The following is a 20961-nucleotide window of genomic DNA, read 5'->3' as shown; positions in this document are numbered from 1 at the left end:
GATTACTCGCATCCTATCTCCCCACTTGTATTGCACTACATCTGTATTGGAAGAGAAGGTACAAGGTCTCTCCGCCCGGACCTTCTTCTCCAATGGGTTTTTAGAAGGAGACAAGGAGAGGAATCGAGGAAGGATGAATTGAGAAAGAGCCTAGCATTCACCTGTAAACTAGTTCACATGTGCTACACACTCACCCCTCTGCTGCACTCATTGACCTCCTCCTTCTCCTCATCAACCTCAGCAGCCAGCAGAGCAGACTGTGTGAACTGGGTCAATCTAGCACCCACCGATTTATTTTTGTGGGTATTTGATTGTGCTACATTGACTCAGATCACAGTCGGTGGCTGAGTTATACTGTCGGTGGGGTAGGAGGTGAAAGGGGTGTGTATGTAATAGAGGAGACTTGAAGTCGTGTCTCCTCCTGTCTATCATGAATGCATCGATATTTTAATACTGTAAGCATCTCGGCTGCGGGTGAATCTCCTCCTGCAATTTTGCGCCAATTTGCTTCACTCTGCTACACTCACTGTCCTCCTTCTCCAGTGGTTGGCATGCTAGCTACAAGTGTAATTTGATTAGGGTTTGTGTCCTGGCCGGTCAGCCATACAGGGATGGAACTCATAAATTAAATAGCAACTTTGCAGCCCATGTAAAAGTTACCCTTCGATGTGGTCACTCTCCAGGGTGTTTTTCTTTTGTCTCCACTATTTGCGCTCTACCCTTTTGGTTACAGTGGATGTGAGATTATTTATGGCATGCATGCCCATTGCAAACATGATGGGATTAGTATTGGCCTTGTGGGCATGTCTAATGCAATGCACTTGTACATGTGGCTTGTCATTTCTATACTGAAACAGGATTCACAAATCCTCACACATTGTTTACATTTTGCTGAGATGTTTTCTACATTGGAAATGATACACTATTAGAAATAGGAAAAACACTCACACATCTTTGAACGTGTGTGTGTGGGAATAATTTGATTGAAACTGGCAAGATCAGTGTGTGGGTTTTTCTTTTTCATTAGACATTGAGGCTAACCATGTTAAAAGATACCAGATTTGACTTCTACACCTACTGTACATGCCGGCATGAAATTGATTATAGCAAGCCTTACCCTTGTAATGAAGGTAGGCCTTAAGGATGACATGCTCAGAAGAGACATTATTAGCAAATATCACTTTCAATAGGGGGTGCAGAAATGAATATTTTAAGGTACATTTGATTTAATTTCAAAATACATGTTGCTTGAAATAAAGTTGCAATTTGAACTTCATGTAATGTATCGTCCTGGTGTAATTCATATGCAGTTCAACATTATAACCACAAGGTGTCAGCGTTAGCAGTAACTTTGATGTAAACAATATGGCCATCGCACGTTGGACTCATATGCTAGCCAGATTTAGTTGAGTTATATTGTTGGCTGTCATGAGATAAATTCATCTAGCTGCTAACAAGGTAAACTGATCTTTCTCTACCTTTACGTCACGCTGGCTCTGTGGTTATTGCTAGCCAAATGTAACACCACCAGAACAAATGGATTAACGGGAAATAATCATTGCCCGATGATTTTTTGTGGATCTGGTGGCAACAATTCAATGTGTATATATAATTCATTTGTTGGTTGGATCAGTTAATACGAACTTAACATTTTGTGCTAGCTAAGTAACGTTAGCCAACTAATAGTCATTTCCTAGTTAGCAATTATGGCGCGCTGCAGCGCCAGATGTTTACACCTAGATCACATCTACAGTGTCATTGCGCAAAATGGTACACAGCATTAGTGGCAACCCGTCATTCAGGGCTGTTTTGAGCCCCTGCCTGTTGAGCTTTTTTTTGTGTGCCTGTTTTTCATGTCATTTTGGCTTTAGTAGGAGCCACATATCAGTTTGCAAACAATGTAAAAAAAAATATAGATATAATAATTGAGTTAATAAAGTAGCATTCAAACATGTCTCTTTTTTGCTTCCTTGAGTAAGGCAGCTCCAAAACACAGGTGTTTCAGCCTAGCGCAGTGCTTTATGTGGTGGTGGGGCAGCCAGCGGAACATACGTACCGTAGGGGTTGGTAATGTTCTCTAATTGTGCAGTGATTGGCTCACTGTTCTGTCACTCATGGGGACACTACATCGCAGCAAAATCTACAGGGAGAGCTCGGAAATTCAAGCCCCTTGGGTGCTGCCATAGAGTTACATTAGAAGTGCCCATCCATGAAGGCTCAAGATCATTGGCCACAGATAAAATGACATCAAATCACGTTATATCGACGGTAGTTTGATTGAACTGATCATGTCAACATCATACTTTGAAAATCTTTGCTAGCAGTCATCATCATGAATCAAGTCAATATTTGACTGGCAAATCCTTTTCAATCCTTGTCATATGAAGACAAATTATGATGACAAATTATAGATAAATCGTGTCGGGGCTCATCGGCCATTGGACATAAACATTACATAAGTTGGAAATTGCAAATTCAACAATGAGTGGTTTGGAAGGAACTGCAAGCATTGCAAAGCAATCACTAGCCTGCTATTCAGTGGAGTGGGTGTGTGATCCAAGTCTGGGTTTAAGGGTCTCTTTTCCAAGCTTAAAATAATAAACATTCAACATTGGCCATGCTGTCAATCTAGCATGACTTCTGCCGTGTTCAAAACAACTGGAAACTCAGAACTGGGAAATCTCAGACTTCAGTGAGTTCAAGACAACTGGGAACTCCGACTGGGAAAATACATTTTGAACGGTCATCCAACTCGGAATTCCAAGTTGGGAACTCGGGCCTCTTTCTAGAGCTCTGACCTGAAGATCACTGATGTCGTAATTCAACCTTGTTTTTTTCTGAGTTCCCAGTTGTCTTGAAAGCACCATAAATCCAGAGAACTACAGACTCTGATGACAAAATTTACCCACGAAGGACCGCCACACCACCTTCCTGTTTAAGTGAGCACAGCACAACAAGGTAAGTCCAATAATGTCTTGTATGCTGCTGCAAAAATGATGTAATATGCCAGGGAGATATGTATACTGTAGCTAAGAAAGTAATACTAAGTGGATGTTGTGTAGTAAGCTGTGAGTAGCCCATGTGCCTCATCCTAATCATTTGTTCCCTTTTCCTCCTCATAATTTAGCCTACTGTTCTGACTTGGTGGTGCACATGTAGCATATAGCCTCTTTTTCGAAAAATGTCATAGAATATTGTAAGAGCTTTCATTTTCTGCTTATATGTCCCCTTTATTTATCCTAAAGGTTCTGACTTGGTGTACAGCGAGCATACTGTAAGAACGGCCCATGTTCGGAATTCTGTTGCTTTATATTTCAAAAGTGCTGAACAAATAATTATATTGACTATGTCCGTCCTAGCTCGCTCATTAATGTCCTAATCTAAATTACGGATTGAGTATTAAAAGTCTGTTGTTCTGCCCCTGAACAAGGCAGTTAACCCACTGTTCCTAGGCCATCATTGTAAATAAGAATTTGTTCTTAACTGACTTGCCTAGTTAAATAAAGGTCAAATAAAATAAATATCTGTTTGTCGTCCCCTTAACTTATGCTAAAGTTTGTACATCTCAATTGTCAGTAGAAACCACATTTGTTTAAACAAGTCAGCCACATCAGCTATTTTTTTTAAAGGCAGTAAATGAGGCTGAATGAACTGTTTCTCTGCCAGACAAGGCTCTGCTGATAGCCAGGTGTAGCAGTGGTAAGTTGTTGGGACTGCTGTTGGGACAGCTTTATGCAGGCCCTAACAGTTTGTGGGCACCGTTTGTCACCGTTATAGTGCAGTTCATGTATTTTTTTGTGTTGTGGCTTTGCTGGCATGCATAAAACATTTTTTTTAGGGGGGGGGGGTTGCCCCACCAAGATCTACATGCCAAATTCACAACTGCACAGCATCATCTAGATAGGTGTGCAACAAAAGTTCAACATTCACCTTCTGCTACCATTTCTGTCAAGCCGTCTACGCATGTATTTTGACGCATACGTTAAATAAATCCTACATATGCACCACACAGAACGCACTGCAACTTGCCTCCGCAAGGCAAACGCAGCGTTCCATTGGAAATGAATGTACTTCTGGTGAACCAAAATGCAATGACAGTCAGTGTGATTGCATTTTGGTACACCAGAAGTCCATTAATTTCCAATGGAACGCTGCGTTTGCTTTGCAGAAGCAGTTGCAATGTGTTCTGTGTGGTGCCTACGTTGGATTTATTGAACGTATGCGTCAAACTGTATGCGTAGACGGCTTGATAGAAAATAGTAGCAGAAGGTGAATGTTGAACTTTTGCAAACATACAGATGACGCTGGGTACCATTTTGCGCATTGACGCTGTAGGTGTGATTGAGGCATTACTGGGGAACCTATTGGTTGTGCGTGCATATAGAACGTGTTGTTGTTTTGACAGTTGAAAAGGTCTGTATCCAAATCAGACTTTAGTAACCACATTGTGAGCATGTTACAAGACATAAATTATGGATTTGAAGAATATTCACTTTGTTAGATCAGATTTGTTAAATGGTGCCCATTCCAGCGTCCCATTGACCTCTTTACCACATCTACCGGCTACAAAAACAACGCTTTTTGATCTTCATTTAAGGTTAGCAGTGTGGTTAAGGTTAGGTATTAAATTAGATTTTAAGAAGAAACATTTTAGAAATGGGCAGGGTTTAGCCATAATTATGACTTGGTGGCTGTGTTAACTACATAACACACTACACAAATACCTGAGCACACAATGGCAGAAAACTAGGGTAAACAATGCTGACAAAATAGTAATGTGACGTGATCCATTTAATGCAAAATTGTGTCAATTTACTGAATCAATTTATTCCAACATTCAACATTGCTAATCTTGAGTCCTTCCACATAACAGATAATATTTATTCAGCTCAGTGCTCATCCCACCTGCAGTAAATGCAAACTACAGTACAAAAGTACACGAGAGACCTCTAGGGGATAGAAAAAAAAAACAGTGCACCATTTTTAATTTGTTTTTTAAAGCTGTACTCTCCTCTGTACATTTGGTCAAGGGCAGAAGTACAGTCTTGCTTTTGTTGTCAAATCTACATTTGATTTGACCCCCCAAAAAATATGCTAGCTCATCGAGGGAAATTACTGATCTTGGAAACAGGAGACTAAGTCCAAGCTTTCCTCAAATTTCAAGTTAGCCTAGAAGGAAATACCAAAGAAATGAACATGCAACAGATAATTTTTTGAACAAATAAGTCCAGTTTTTATTATTATGGTTGTTAATGCAGCAGTGGCTCTTCCATCTGAACATTGATAAATAAAACACCGACAAAAAATGTTTTTGTTAAGGTTTCCTCAAGACACTGTGAAAGAAATAACCAAATTATCATTCCACACATTTAGATTTTCCTTGACCAATGTCCATACTCAATAGAATGTTTTTCCTCTTTAAAAAAAGTCATCCAACAAGAACCTGAAGGGTGGCAGCGTTCTCCCCTGTCCATGCCCCTCAGGAGTAACTTGATGTTTTGCTGCCGACATCATCCTCCTGCGTTCCCATACTCTGAAACATACAGTGTGATACAAACCATTAGCAATCATTTTAATACTAACTAAAAGACCAGGGGTTTCATATAAATAAAAAATACCAACAAATATTCAACCAACTAAACTGTGAAACTACTCCTGTTGGAAAACCACTAGAGGAGCCTAAAGAATGTAATTGTTGCTTCCTACCTTCTGAACAAACTGCGGGTTTACTGTGATTTCTTGATCCATGGACTTTAGTTTCTCATCCAGCTCTATACACTTCAGCATCTGTGAAGGACACAAGACAAGGCATTTACTTCACTAAAACAGTACCAAATGATATGCAAATAATTGTCACTTCATTGCACCTCAATTGAAATTTCCATATAAGGATAGATAATCAATACGCCGTTCTCTTACCTCTTGGTCAATTTTGTGAAGCATTGCGGGGTTGTTGTATTTCTCTGGGTTGTCATGGAAACAGACCATGCCATCCTTTTGGTTGATACTGGCATATATCTCACCATCTTCAATCTGTAAGGAACAGAAAGGTCATTAATGGACGAAGCAATGTTAGATCTAGTCTTTGAAGTGAACGCCATTTTCTTTGATACATTCAAAATTGAGTGTTCTCAGAGTACTGAGAAAGTGTGTCTATCCTCCTGCGGTCACGTTGGCTTACCATGTGCAAGACATACTTCTCTGCCTCCTGGGGCCCTGACAGCTGCACTCGACTTGCCATGTCTTGCAAGGACAGCGTCAGGAAAGTCTGCAAAGAAAGAAGGGTGGTCAGATACATTGCTTTTCCGACCATTTGCTTTAAATCCTTTGTTTACACCCCGGTAACAGGGTGAAGATGGGGACGAAGAAGTTAGATTTGAGGTGAAGGACAGGAGGTATATTTTGAATATAGTTGAGGTAAGTGCAGATGGAGATATATTAAGAATGAGAATGGTGTATTGGGGTAAACGAGTTGAGCGAGGACTACTGATAGACATATTAGGAGGTATATGTGAGATGAGGGGTCATATTTGAGGTGAAGAAGACATGATCTGAAGGGGAAGGAAGTATACCTTTGTTAGCCTCTGGATGTTCTTCTTGTAGAGGGAGGACAGGCACTGCTTGACCAGCCCTGTGTTGTTGTCGCGTGTGAAGGTCTCACTGTGTTTATTCACCTGGGAGCGCAGTTCTGCTGGGTTGTTGGTGGCGTACACCTGAGCAAGCTCATGGTACGCATTGCTGAGAGGCTGCAGAAACAAAAAGCAGTAGAATATATGTCATATGTATAGTATGTAGTACAACAGACAATTCAAAATATAATGGCATGTTTAAGCCTTAAGGATGTGAAATATGGCCCTTTTTGGATCTTCATTCTCACCTTTATGAACCTGCCAACTATCTGTGACGTGTACTTGGGGAGCTGCTGCACTTTGCCGTGGAGAATCAGGGAGACCAGGATGTACTTCTTATAGGCCTCCAACATGATGTGACTGACAGCCATGGCTGGAGTGGTTATTGCCTGCGGGAAAAGAGATCACCAGAATATCACAGAAGGGAACTAGAGATGTAAACAAAATACTGCATTGTTGGGAAAGAGTTTGCAAGTAAACATTTCACTGTACTGATTACACCCGTTGTATCCTGTTCATGTGACAAAAAAAAAAACTCTGATTTGATACGTCATTGCCGTTACAGATTAAATGTCAACTCAGTGTATAGTGTACTTGACTACTGTATGCATCAAAATAGTAATTTGAAGGTAATGTCAAATGGTATTACAATGAGCAAAGGTTTTACTAGTAGTATGCTAAATCAATTCACTTTTGATAACAGGAACACTAGGTCACATCCAAAACAGCTTTAGCACACACACATTTTAGGTTCTCAAATAAGCCAGTACCTGTTCATAAAAATACAGTGCTCTTTCAAAGTTCTTCAGACCCGTGTAGATCAGGCCTCCGTAATAGTAGTAACATAGAAAGTGCTTTGCGTCGTAGGCGCCATTCTCCTTACAGATGTCCATCATGTCAAGCTCAAGAAACGGGAGGACAGGCTTGAAGCACTTTGCTAACAAGCACAGCTGTGGATGTACACACAAAAATGGTTGAGGGGTCATTCAATATACCGTAATTTCCGGACTATAAGCCGCGACTTTGTTCCCAGGCTTTGAACCTCGCGGCTTAAACAATGACGCGGCTAATATATGGATTTTTCCCGCTTCAAATTTAAAAAATACAAAAAAAAGAACACATTCTGTGACGTGCTCAGTGTTTTGGCGGCATGAAGCTTTCATTAGACCAATGAAATTGCCGAACGGGTTAAGGTCAAACAACTTTTTTGTTTACTGTTTAGATTAAATCGAGCGCTCTCAAACTTCCCATCATTCTGATTACGGTAGTCATTTTGTCACCCTCATCATGGCAAAGACACGGAGAAATGCATATGATGCAGCTTTCAAGTTGAAGGCGATTGATCTGGCTGTTGGAAAAGCAAATAGAGCTGCTGCACGGGAGTTTGGTCTGGAGCAATTACTTTTTTGGTAGGCTACTGTTTACTACAAATTTTTTATTTTTGTTACAAGCCGTGTTTCGTTAAAGCCTGTGTAAAGTTCATTTGTTTCAATGTACCGGTAGGCACCTGCGGCTTATAGACATGTGCGGCTTATTTATGTTCAAAATAATAATTTAAAAAAAATTCAGTGGTTAGAGGCTTATATTCAGGTACGCTCAATAGTCCGGAAATTACGGTAGTCTCGCAGCCAAGCATCAATACATTCCAATAATCATATAAGGTCAAAGATCCTGTTGATACAAATCAGTTTACTCACCTGACACAGGTCTGCATGAACTGAGGTAAGTTGGTTTGTGTTAATTTGCATTTTGTCTATTGCCTGTTTTAGAATGCCGACACCCCTCAATGGCTGTGAAAGAAAGAGATGCATTAAAACCATACGTAACAGAGATAAGAATGTGTCGTGAGCTCACTCCACACAGCTAGCTTGAAAATTCGCCAATAATGCCATCGAAAGCGCTCCTTTTCAGTGGCACAACTGGATAGTACGACGTTGTCAATCAGTGCGATCACCTGATTCGGCAAGGCAGAGGGCCCCAGGTTTGAGGCGTGGTACGGTCAATTTGCCCTGAGTTGTAGTCAGAGAGAAAGGAAGCTAATCCTGCTAAGCTAGCACATTGGGCTGGGCGATATGGCCAAAATATATCACTATATTTAAAAAATTGACAGTATGGCTGTATTTTATGTTTCTGAATAATACAAGTTAAATATGTTTAATGATATATGATTTTATTAGTCACAGGGTTGCCGATGTACTTGCAGGGCTCAGTTAAATTCTTAATTGGGGGGTTTTGGCCTTTCTCCATTCCGATGGTTTTATACTCAACCAAACTCGGACAAAACTGACAGTGAAGTAGTCCAATGTGCAGAACCTTTCATTTAATTTAGCACTAGATCATTATTGTAAAAACCCATACTGGTATGTGGATTCACGATATATCGCCCAGCCCTAGTTTCACATATCCTTCTTTGAAAAACACATGCATTACACTTAGATCATGTAGAATGAACCGATATTAGTGATGGGGGATCGATAGTTACATATCACAATATTATTTTGGACAATATTATAGTGCCCTCCACTAATATTGGCACCATTTTGTAAATATGAGCAAAAGAAGCCGTGGAAAAGAATGTCTTGTTTATCCTCTTGGTCTTCCATTCAAAATATTCACAAAAATCTAACCTTTAATTAAAGTAAAATAATTTGCAAGAAAAATTACACATTTTTCTCAAATATCTGTGTGCCACAATTATTGGCACCTCTTCATTCAATACTTCGTGCAACCTCCCTCTGCCAAGAAAACAACTCTGAGTCTTCTCCTATGATGCATAATGAGGTTGGAGAACACATGGCAAGGGACCTGAGACCATTCCTCCATACAGAATCTCTCCAGATTCCAAGGTCCTCTTCAGATCATCCCACAGGTTTTCTATTGGGTTTAGGTCAGGGGACTGGGATGGCAAAACCTTGATTCTGTAGTCAGTGAAACATTTTTGTGTTGATTTTGAGGTGTGCTTTGGATCATTGTCCTGCTGGAAGATCCAACCACGGCCCAGTTTAAGCTTCCTAGCAGAGGCAGTCTGGTATTGATATAATATCTATAGAGTCCATGATACCATGTATCCTAACAAGTTGTCCAGGGCATTTGGAAGAAAAACAGCGCCACAACATCAAAGACCCACCAATGTGGCAGGGCTTGAAAACTATTACAGACTACAAAGGGAAACCAAGATGCGAGCTGCCCAGTGACACGAGCCTACCAGACGAGCTAAATGCCTTTTATGCTAGCTTCGAAGCAGCAACACTGAAGCATGCACGAGAGCACCAGCTGTTCTGGATGATTGTGTGATAACGCTCTCGGTAGCTGATGTGAACAAAACCTTTAAACAGGTCAACATTCAAAGCCGTTGGGCCAGACGGATTACCAGGACGTGTACTCAAAGCATGCGCAGACCAACTATCAAGTGTCTTCACTGACATTTTCAACCTCTCCCTGACTGAGTCTGTAATACCTACATGTTTCAAGCAGACCACCATAGTCCCTGTGCCCAAGGAAGCAAAGGTAACCTGCCTAAATGATTACCGCCTCGTGGCACTCACGTCTGTAGCCATGAAGTGCTTTGAAAGGCTGGTCATGGCTCACATCAACAGCATCCTCCCGGACAACCTAGACCCACTCCAATTCACATACCGCCCCAACAGATCCACAGATGATGCAATCACTATTGCATTCCACACTGCCCTTTCCCATCTGGACAAAAGGAACACCTATGTGAGAATGCTATTCAGCTCACCGTTCAACAACATAGTGCCCATGAAGCTCATCACTAAGCTAAGGACTCTGGGATTAAACACCTACCTCTGAAACTGGATCCTTGACTTCCCGACGGGCCGCCCCCAGGTGGTAAGAGTAGGCAACAATACGTCTTCCACGCTGATCCTTAACACTGGGGCCCCTCAGGGTTGTGTACTTAGTCCCCTCCTGTATTCCCTGTTCACCCACGACTGCGTGGCCAAACACGACTCCAACACCATCATTAAGTTTTCTGACGACACAACAGTGATCACCAGTGAACACTGATCACCGACAACAATGAGACGGCCTATAGGGAGGAGGTCAGAGAACTGTCAGTGTGGTGCCAGGACAACAACCTCTCCCTCAATGTGAGCAAGACAAAGGAGCTGATAGTGGACTACAGGAAAAGGCGGACTGAACAGGCCCCCAATTAACATCGACAGGGCTGTAGTGGAGCGGGTCGAGAGTATCAAATTCCTTGGTGTCCACATCACCAACGAACTATCATGGTCCAAACATACCAAGACAGTTGTGAAGAGGGCACAACAAAACCTTTTCCCCCCTCAGGAGACTGAAAAGATTTGGCATTGGCCCCTAGATCCTCAAAAGGTTCTACAGCTGCACCATCGAGAGCATCCTGGCCGGTTGCATCACCACCTGGTATGGCAACTGCTCGGCATCTGACCGTAAGGCGCTACAGAGGGTAGTGCGAACGGCTCAGTACATTACTGGGGCCAAGCTTCCTGCCATCCAGGACCTATATAATAGGCGTGTCAGAGGAAAGCCCATAATTGTCAGAGACTCCAGTCACCTAAGTTATAGACCGTTTTCTCTGCTACTGCATGGCAAGCGGTACCGGAGCGCCAAGTCTAGGACCAAAAGGCTCCTCAACAGCTTCTACCCCGAAGACAGACTGCTGAACAATTCATAAAAATCGCCACCGGACAATTTACATTGACACCACCCCTCATGTACACTGCTGCTACTCGCTGTTTGCTTGTTACCTATGCATAGTCACTTCGCCCCCACCTACATGAACAGATTACCTCAACTAGCCTGTACCCCTTCACACTGACTCGGTACCGGTGCCCCCTGTATATAGCCTCGTTATTGTTATTCTTATTGTGTTACTTTTTATTTTAGCCTACTTGGTAAATACCTTCTTCTTGAACTGCAATGTTGGTTCAGGGCTGGTAAGTAAGCATGTCACGGTAAAGTCTACACTTGTTGTATTCGGCTCATGTGGAAAATAAAGTTTGATTTGATACTTCAGTGGGGATGAGGTGCTTTTCTGCATGGCTGTCTTTCTGTCTACATCAAACCCACTTCTGGTGTTTGTTTCCAAAAAGCTCTATTTCAGTCTCATCTGACCATAGAACCCGGTCCCATTGAAAGTTCCAGTAATGTCTGGCAAACTGTAGGCGCATGAGTTTGTTGTTTGATGACACCAAAGGCTTTTTTCTGGCAACACTCCCAAACAATTTTTGGTTATGTAGGTGGCATCTGATTGTAGTTTTGGAGACTTTCTAACCCCAAGACCCAACTAACGTCTGCAAATCTCCAGTTGTGATCCTTGGAGATTTTTTTGGCCACTCGAACCATCCCATCACTGTGCGTGGGGTCAATATAGACACACGTCCTCTTCCAGGCCAATTGTTAACATCTTTAGTTGCTTTAAACTCGTTAATTATTGCCCTGATAGTGGAAATTGGCATTTTCAACAGTTGAGCTATTTTCTTAAAGCCATTTCCTGATTTGTGCAGCTCAACAACCTTTTGTCGCACATCATTACTGTATTCTCGGGTCTTTCCCATAGTGATGGATGACTATGGGAAGATGGCCTGTGTGTCACCTCATATTTATACCCAAGTGAAACAGGAAGTCATGGCTTACTACTTAAGTGTTCCTAATCACTCAGGTGAACTTATAAACGTAAAATATGAATGGGAATATACTTCAGTTAGATTTTACTCATAAGAATTTCTAGGGGTGCCAATAAATGTGGCACATATGTTTGAGAAAAATATTCATCGCACATTTGTATTATTTTTTTTCAATCATTTTACACTGCTCAAAAAAATAAAGGGAACACTTTAAACAACACAATGTAACTCCAAGTCAATCACACTTCTGTGAAATCAAACTGTCCACTTAGGAAGCAACACTGATTGACAATAAATTTCACATGCTGTTGTGAAAATGGAATAGACAACAGGTGGAAATTATAGGCAATTAGCAAGACACCCCCAATAAAGGAGTGGTTCTGCAGGTGGGGACCACAGACCACTTCTCAGTTCCTATGCTTCCTGGCTGATGTTTTGGTCACTTTTGAATGCTGGCGGTGCTTTCACTCTAGTGGTAGCATGAGACGGAGTCTACAACCCACACAAGTGGCTCAGGTAGTGCAGCTCATCCAGGTTGGCACATCAATGCAAGCTGTGGCAAGAAGGTTTGCTGTGTCTGTCAGCGTAGTGTCCAGAGCATGGAGGCGCTACCAGGAGACAGGCCAGTACATCAGGAGACGTGGAGGAGGCCGTAGGAGGGCAACAACCCAGCAGCAGGACCGCTACCTCCGCCTTTGTGCAAGGAGGAGCAGGAGGAGCACTGCCAGAGCCCTGCAAAATGACCTCCAGCAGGCCACAAATGTGCATGTGTCTGCTCAAACGGTCAGAAACAGACTCCATGAGGGTGGTATGAGGGCCCGACGTCCACAGGTGGGGGTTGTGCTTACAGCCCAACACCGTGCAGGACGTTTGGCATTTGCCAGAGAACACCAAGATTGGCAAATTCGCCACTGGCGCCCTGTGCTCTTCACAGATGAAAGCAGGTTCACACTGAGCACATGTGACAGAGTCTGGAGACGCCGTGGAGAACGTTCTGCTGCCTGCAACATCCTCCAGCATGACCGGTTTGGCGGTGGGTCAGTCATGGTGTGGGGGTGGCATTTCTTTGGGGGGGCCACACAGCCCTCCATGTGCTCGCCAGAGGTAGCCTGACTGCCATTAGGTACCGAGATGAGATCCTCAGACCCCTTGTGAGACCATATGCTGGTGCGGTTGGCCCTGGGTTCCTCCTAATGCAAGACAATGCTAGACCTCATGTGGCTGAAGTGTGTCAGCAGTTCCTGAAAGAGGAAGGCATTGATGCTATGGACTGGCCCGCCCGTTCCCCAGACCTGAATCCAACTGAGCACATCTGGGACATCATGTCTCGCTCCATCCACCAACGCCACGTTGCACCACAGACTGTCCAGGAGTTGGCGGATGCTTTAGTCCAGGTCTGGGAGGAGATCCCTCAGGAGACCATCCGCCACCTCATCAGGAGCATGCCCAGGCGTTGTAGGGAGGTCATACAGGCACGTGGAGGCCACACACACTACTGAGCCTCATTTTGACTTGTTTTAAGGACATTACATCAAAGTTGGATCAGCCTGTAGTGTGGTTTTCCACTTTAATTTTGAGTGTGACTCCAAATCCAGACCTCCATGGGTTGATAAATTGGATTTCCATTGATTATTTGTGTGATTTTGTTGTCAGCGCATTCAACTATGTAAAGAAAAAAGTATAATAAGATTATTTCATTCATTCAGATCTAGGATGTGTTATTTTAGTGTTCCCTTTATTTTTTTGAGCAGTGTACTTCAATTAAAGGTTCCATGTTTGTGAATAATTTGAATGAAAGACCAAGAGGATAAACAGCAAATAAATGTTTTCCACAGTCCATTTTGCTCATATTTACCAAGGGTGCCACAAAATTAGCGGAGGGCACTGTATATTGGTACTTTGGCTCCAAGTATCGATTTGTAAAAAAAAAAATACAAAAAAGGGTTTGGTAGCGTGCACTAGTCGGCTGTACCTATGCCAAAACTCCGATATTTTTCATCCTATGGCATGTTCGCCATCTTTTTAAATAGTGAGCCAACATGTTTTTAGAACTGTTATTTCCATGACTGATCAAAACAAACTTTGTCATACCTCTCTGCAGTCATGCCTCTCTGCAGCAGACATATAGTGAGCAATATGTTTGGAACATCAAATCAGAATACATATTGCATCGTCACCTAAGTATTGTGATAATATCGTATCGTGAGTAATACCCTAATCTGGGCTGTATCTTGTAAAAACATGAGTCATTTCGTTAAATAGAGCATGTAAATGTGTTAACCTGTTAGGGCTAGGGGGCAGCATTTGCACGTCTGGATAAAAAAAATGTACCCGATTTAATCTGGTTACTAATCCTACCCAGTAACTAGAATATGCATATACTTATTATATATGGATAGAAAACACCCTAAAGTTTCTAAAACTGTTTGAATGGTGTCTGTGAGTATAACAGAACTCATTTGGCAGGCAAAACCCTGAGACATTTTCTGACAGGAAGTGGATACCTGATGTGTTGTATTACCTTTAAACCTATCCCATTGAAAAACACAGGGGCTGAGGAATATTTTGGCACTTCCTATTGCTTCCACTAGATGTCACCAGCCTTTACAAAGTGTTTTGAGTCTTCTGGAGGGAGATCTGACCGAACAAGAGCCATGGAACGATGATGTCCCATTAGACACCTGGCGCGCGAGTTCATGTTGGGTACCCTCGTTCCAATACGTTATAAAAGAGTATGCATTCGTCCACCTTGAATATTATTCATGTTCTGGTTAAAAAAGGCCCTAATGATTTATGCTATACAACGTTTGACATGTTTGAACGAACGTAAATATATTTTTTCCCCTCGTTCATGACGAGAAGTCCGGCTGGCTTAGATCATGTGCTAACAAGACGGAGATTTTTGGACATAAATTATGAGCTTTTTTGAACAAAACTACATTCGTTATGGACCTGTGATACCTGGAAGTGACATCTGATGAAGAGAATCAAAGGTAATGGATTATTTACATAGTATTTTCGATTTTAGATCTTCCCAACATGACGTCTAGTCTGTATCGCAACGCGTATTTTTCTGGGCGCAGTGCTCAGATTATTGCAAAGTGTGATTTCCCAGTAAGGTTATTTTTAAATCTGGCAAGTTGATTGCGTTCAAGAGATGTAAATCTATAATTCTTTAAATGACAATATCATATTTTACCAATGTTTTCTAATTTTAATTATTTAATTTGTGACGCTGACTTGACTGCCGGTTATTGGAGGGAAACGATTTCCTCAACATCAATGCCATAGTAAAACGCTGTTTTTGGATATAAATATGAACTTGATAGAGCTAAAAATGCATGCATTGTCTAACATAATGTCCTAGGAGTGTCATCTGATGGAGATTGTAAAAGGTTAGTGCATCATTTTAGCTGGTTTTATGGTTTTGGTTACCCTGTCTTCGAATTGACAAAACATTACACACAACTCTTGTAAATGTACTGTCCTAACATACTCTAAATTTATGCTTTCGCCGTAAAACCTTTTTGAAATCGTAAAACGTGGTTAGATTAAGGAGATGTTTATCTTTCAAAGGGTGTAAAATAGTTGTATGTTTGAAAAATTTGAATTTTGACATTTATTTGGATTCAAATTTGCCGCTCTTGAAATGCACCTGCTGTTGATGGAGTGCACCACGGGTGGCACGCTAGCGTCCCACCTAGCCCATAGAGGTTAACAGAGAAGTAAGTTCATGCATTAGCTCTTCTGGTTTAAATGTTTTGCCCCCGTTTGGCAAGTCCTACCTGTTTTCGTTCTACAAGGGCATTTGTCAACTGATGGCAGAGGCCGGCAACTGTGAAGAGAAATAATAAAAGTAGTAAGTAGGTTTAACAGGTTCAATCAAGCTAAATTAATTTTGCCCTGAACATTTGACCTTGAACATTCTCCACATTCCTTAGGATTTAACTCTAATAAATAACACCTCACAGAGTAAACCATTCCTCTGAAACTCAGTTGAATCCAAGGCTTCTAAAAACCAAAAGTTATTTAAGTTTAGACTTACAAGTGTCTGTTGCATATCGGATGTGCTCCCCATTGCAGGTACTGATGAAGAGCTGGACTTGGGAAAAGAGCGTCTCAAAGTCAGGGATGTTTGGCATGGAGAACTTCACAAACCTGTATGAAGGGAAAGTGAAAACTGGCAGTGAGTACACAAGTAATTTTTTTTACACAGTACATGAAAGCAAAAAGGATTGTAGACTCTATAAGACAGTTTCAACAGGCACATCATTTAATTTGAACACCAGGGGTAGAAACCTTGATCTGTGTGATATACTTCTGAGTCATGAGCCCCGAATGCACAGGTACACTAAGCAGAAAATGACTCAAAGTCATAGCCTAGATCAGTGATTTACTTATAATCATTGATCAGGGATTAAAGGACTGCAGAGGAGAGCAGGCTACTCACAGCACAGCCAGGACGCCCAGGGAGTGCTCCTGGATGTCCAAGGCCCCCAGTACGGTGTCCAGGTGGGACAGGTTCTTGGCCAACAGCTCCCCGCTCTTGTTGATCAGTTCACACAGCTGTGTCATCTGACCTGAGATGCAACATTAAAGACAATTGGTAAACAAACAATGTAGCCCTATTAGAGCTGGTTGAAGAGAAGTACAGGTCCAAATCAAGAAACAGTTAGTGTTATGCTGTTGAGTATATAACCTAAATAGTGTATTTTACACAAGTGTTTCTCCCATTTTTAGATGAGACCTCCCTAACCCAAACATTATTGTCCAGACCCAGTTCACACCCATCTAACCCAGAGATGAAAGCGTGTCAGTCATAAATAAATATTTCATTATGTTGGTCCCATATAATGCTTATTTCTAACGATATTGTAATGCAGGCTATAACAACTCTGTACCAACAAACTAACCAGAACGTCAACTGAATACACCTGCATATGTAAATAATTAAGTAATAAAACATATTTTTCAAATATTGGGTGCCACTAAGAACATTGAGCATGCTTTTATAATGAAACCCGGTCCAGCTGCATAGTTCACATTCTTTGCAGTTACTGTAAAATATATCGGCCGGTCAAGTGTCCTGTCAAGGCCTGCACTGGGTACATTAGCTATGGAAGTAACGCATATTGCTTTACAGATGGGACTGTCGACCAATACCATGTGACAATGGCGCTCTGCAACCAATCGCGCCTACTTAGGGCGGAACTACCGGTAAGCATTCCACTGAAATATATTTCTCGAACAAAAACAAAGTTAGATTTTAAAACACGTATTCGTTTACTCTGTTGTTATTGGTACGCTTTTAGTGTCCAGGGGTAAAAACACATCTTTCTGAACTACTTTTTTGAGGCCTCATTCAAAAAACAGTAAATGTAGGGCTGTGTTTACATGATAAAGCAAAAAGGAGGATCTAGCTATCCAGTTTGGCTAGCTAGCTATGCTATCAGCAAAGCATTGCTTAGCATTGGCTAATAGTTTCAGCTCGTCTGACAACTAAAACATGTTTAATGTCCATACCTTGAGCGGAGAGCTGCCGCACATTGTTCACGAACTGCTCCAAGGCTGAAGCCATTGTTATATATGTCCAAAGTGGTAGCAATTCAGACTGTTTTTCATTCAGATGTCAGAAATAACTCCGTCCGGACTGAGACAGGGGGCCACACAGCCGCCACTGAGAGAAAAGTATCGCGAGACCTTCGTAAGAACAGACGGGATCCAACGAGATCTAAGGGTTGGAACTTTAGGCTCTTAAAGGGACAGCCACAGAGTTTTGCGAAATATTAATTTCAGAAACCTTGTTATTGCGGTTTGCTACCATTTATTCCCCACTTTTCTCTAAACGTAATCCCCCTGAAAACATATTGTGATTGTTGTTCTTTGCTATCAATAATTGTTATAATTGGGAATTTGGCTTCCTTACAAAAGGCGGCTCACTTTTTTTTTTCCCTCACAGCCAAGTAAACACAGGAAGGGCAGTGCAGTGCAGTGCAGTGCAGGCAAAGATATTATAAAGTTGGAGATTTCCCACTCAACTACAGCCATGGAGGGCCAGAGTGCTGAACTGTTTTTCAGTGTTTCCTTCTAATTGGACTGATTCAGATCTGGATGGGGACACCTGTAACACAAGGTGAATTGAATAGCTCTGCAACTGCATTTTAAAATGTTCAAATTAAGTTTATTTGTCATATGGATACACGTGGTACACAGTACAATGAAATGCGTACATGCAAGATCCCCGCTCAACAATGCGACATAATAAGAATAGGAGAAAGTTAAAAGTCATAATAAATAATACATGGGTTATAATGTACAGACCTTTATCATTTTTCCAGGTGTGATTTGGCAAAACAAGATTATTGGGGGCCCCTACAACACCTCCCTGAAGCTTACCAATGAACCAGAGGCCACCCCTGCTTCCTACCCAGTACCACAGACCGTTATCAAACCATACAGTAGGCCAGCACACTCCACTCTTCTACCTGTAGCTGCCTGATACTGCTTCTCAGGATGTCTTCATTGTTCTGGTGCCTCATTGGATCGGTCTTGCGATTGACTACAGCTGCTTAGTCTTTCTTGCCAGACTCATGGTTGGCACTAATAGACTCATGGTTGGCCATTAATAGATGCAAACTGCTTTAGCGCCTATTAACAATAGTATCTTCTGGTCGGGGGCGTTTTGTTAAGATCCCCGAGACTCGTTCTGAGCGTTATGGTTTGTGGTATGGTTTTGGAAACATAAGGAAATATCTTTCATATCAGCGACAAATAATAATTAAAAAAAGGTTAAATTACTACACACCTTTATAGGGTTAGCGTAAGTGTTCCCACACAGCCATATCTCCATGTTACATCACTTGTTTACGGAAGACAGACTGAAGACATAGGTGGCAAGACACCTGTGCTAATTAGCTATCTAGCGTGCTCGGAACACCTGTGTGTAAGCGTAACTGGGGAGGAAGTGTAGTTCTTCAACTGTAGGCACACACAGCTTGTCTGTCTGTGCAAACTGCTACAGTAAGTGTACAACCTTTATATGAAAGGTTCTTTCTTGTTGATATTAAAGAAAAGAGTCTGAAAACCCTACATATGGAGAAGAAGTGATCCCCAGAGCTGACTGATTCCTCCCTTCACTGTTATTTTGCTTGTCCTGCTGCATGCATGCTGTCAGCCTGTTTTGATGTAAAAATTCATGTTGATATGCTAATATTGAATGTTGTTGATGTTTACCCTTTCAGACTCCATGGTACCAGTTTGCCTCTGGATTTTTAAACCCAACTGAGAAACTGAGGACATGTGCGTCAACTTGTTTCAGGACATTGTCTTTGACTGGAAGATGTAGGCAGGCTTTACATCTTGGGGGATTTTGTACAGTAGGCAACACTTCTGGGAGCATTTGCACCAAATTTTACAGCTGCTGTGTGGCTGACGGTTGCGGCACTAATAGCTGAGGGTTGTGACACCAGTTCATACTGATAGTCGTGCACAAGTCCAAATACAGTGCTGAAAGGCATAATCAACAGTGCTTTGTTTAGCTAGCTTGCTGGCTAATGCTATGCAGCACAAATGCCAAAGTCTGAACAATTGCAATAAAGGTTAAAACCAGAAAAAGTATATTTGACAGTGTCAATTAGTTTGTTGCATTAGCAACGAATCAACATTCCAAAATTGTTTTTATTGAAATGGAACCCTATTAAGAATAACACATTGACGTTCTGGACTTTCGAACACATCTCACGCTTCGTGAAGCCATTGTTTGATCACGGACAGAAATTAGTGAAGCAAGTAAATAATGTCATTACTGCCTAAGATAACTTTACGCCTATTTGGCAGAGAGACATTTTCTTCATGACCAGTTCAAGTGTATATCCGCGAAAATGTCTTCTTCCTCTGGTGGACATGGAAGCAGACTTGGAAGGGGGATTCCTTAAAAAATACCGGGCCAGGTACCCCAACGAACTGTACATCACCCTGGAGGACAGACAAGGATTCTGGGTGTCATCTCAGTATGGGAACTTGAGGCGTGATCTGTGTTGAAGTAGTTCTGAACTGTCCATGTTGCCTGTATTTGGCTCCATTCATTGTTCCCTCTATCCTTACCAGTCTCCCAGTCCCTGAAAAGCATCACCAGTCTCCCAGACGCTGAAAAGCATCCCCATAGCATGATGCTGCCACCACCATGCTCCACAGTAGGGATGGTGTTAGACAGGTGATGAGTTGTGCCTGGTTTTCTCCAAACATAGCACTTTGCATTACATTTTTGTTTCGTCAGACCACAGAATCTTTTTATATTATTTGTATTTAATTTTTTTATTTAACCAGGCAAGTCAGTTAACAACAAATTGTTATTTACAATGACGGCCTACCCTGGCCAAACCCGGACGATGCTGGGTCAATTGTGCGCTGCCCTATGGGACTCCCAATCATGGCCAGATGTGATACAGCCTGGAATCGAACCAGGGATTGTGACACCTCTTGCACTGAGATGCAGTGCCTTAGACCGCTGCACCACTCGGAAGCACTCATGACATAGTGTGCTCTGCTGAATGTCTTTGCTATGCGTTGTTTGCATAGCTAAAAAGTCACCATGCTTAGTGCCTACAGTATTTCTGGGAAAACTATTTTTATAGCTGTAACCTTTGCTTTACCCTTTGTTAGTGTTTCACTTTGGCCTAGCTGATGTGAACAACCATATAGCAGTTAAC

General features: G+C 41.9%; 1 protein-coding gene across 1 annotated transcript; it reads right to left on the bottom strand.

Annotated features, from left to right (window-relative positions):
* Nucleotides 1-5209: 5209 nt before the first annotated feature.
* Nucleotides 5210-17921, bottom strand: LOC100217343 (COP9 constitutive photomorphogenic homolog subunit 3). Its single transcript, NM_001142710.1, is given in 12 exon segments — nt 5210-5533; nt 5707-5787; nt 5920-6033; nt 6182-6268; nt 6573-6746; nt 6878-7018; nt 7400-7579; nt 8327-8419; nt 16039-16088; nt 16299-16411; nt 16704-16833; nt 17777-17921. Coding segments are annotated over 12 exon segments (1272 nt in total). The 5' UTR covers nt 17832-17921; the 3' UTR covers nt 5210-5479.
* Nucleotides 17922-20961: the final 3040 nt, after the last annotated feature.

This window comes from Salmo salar, chromosome 28 (assembly GCF_965601325.2).
Source record: "Salmo salar chromosome 28, fSalSal1, whole genome shotgun sequence".
Lineage (NCBI taxonomy): Eukaryota > Metazoa > Chordata > Actinopteri > Salmoniformes > Salmonidae > Salmo > Salmo salar.
Note: the sequence above shows the minus strand (reverse complement) of the source record. Positions and strands in the feature narration are given on the sequence as shown.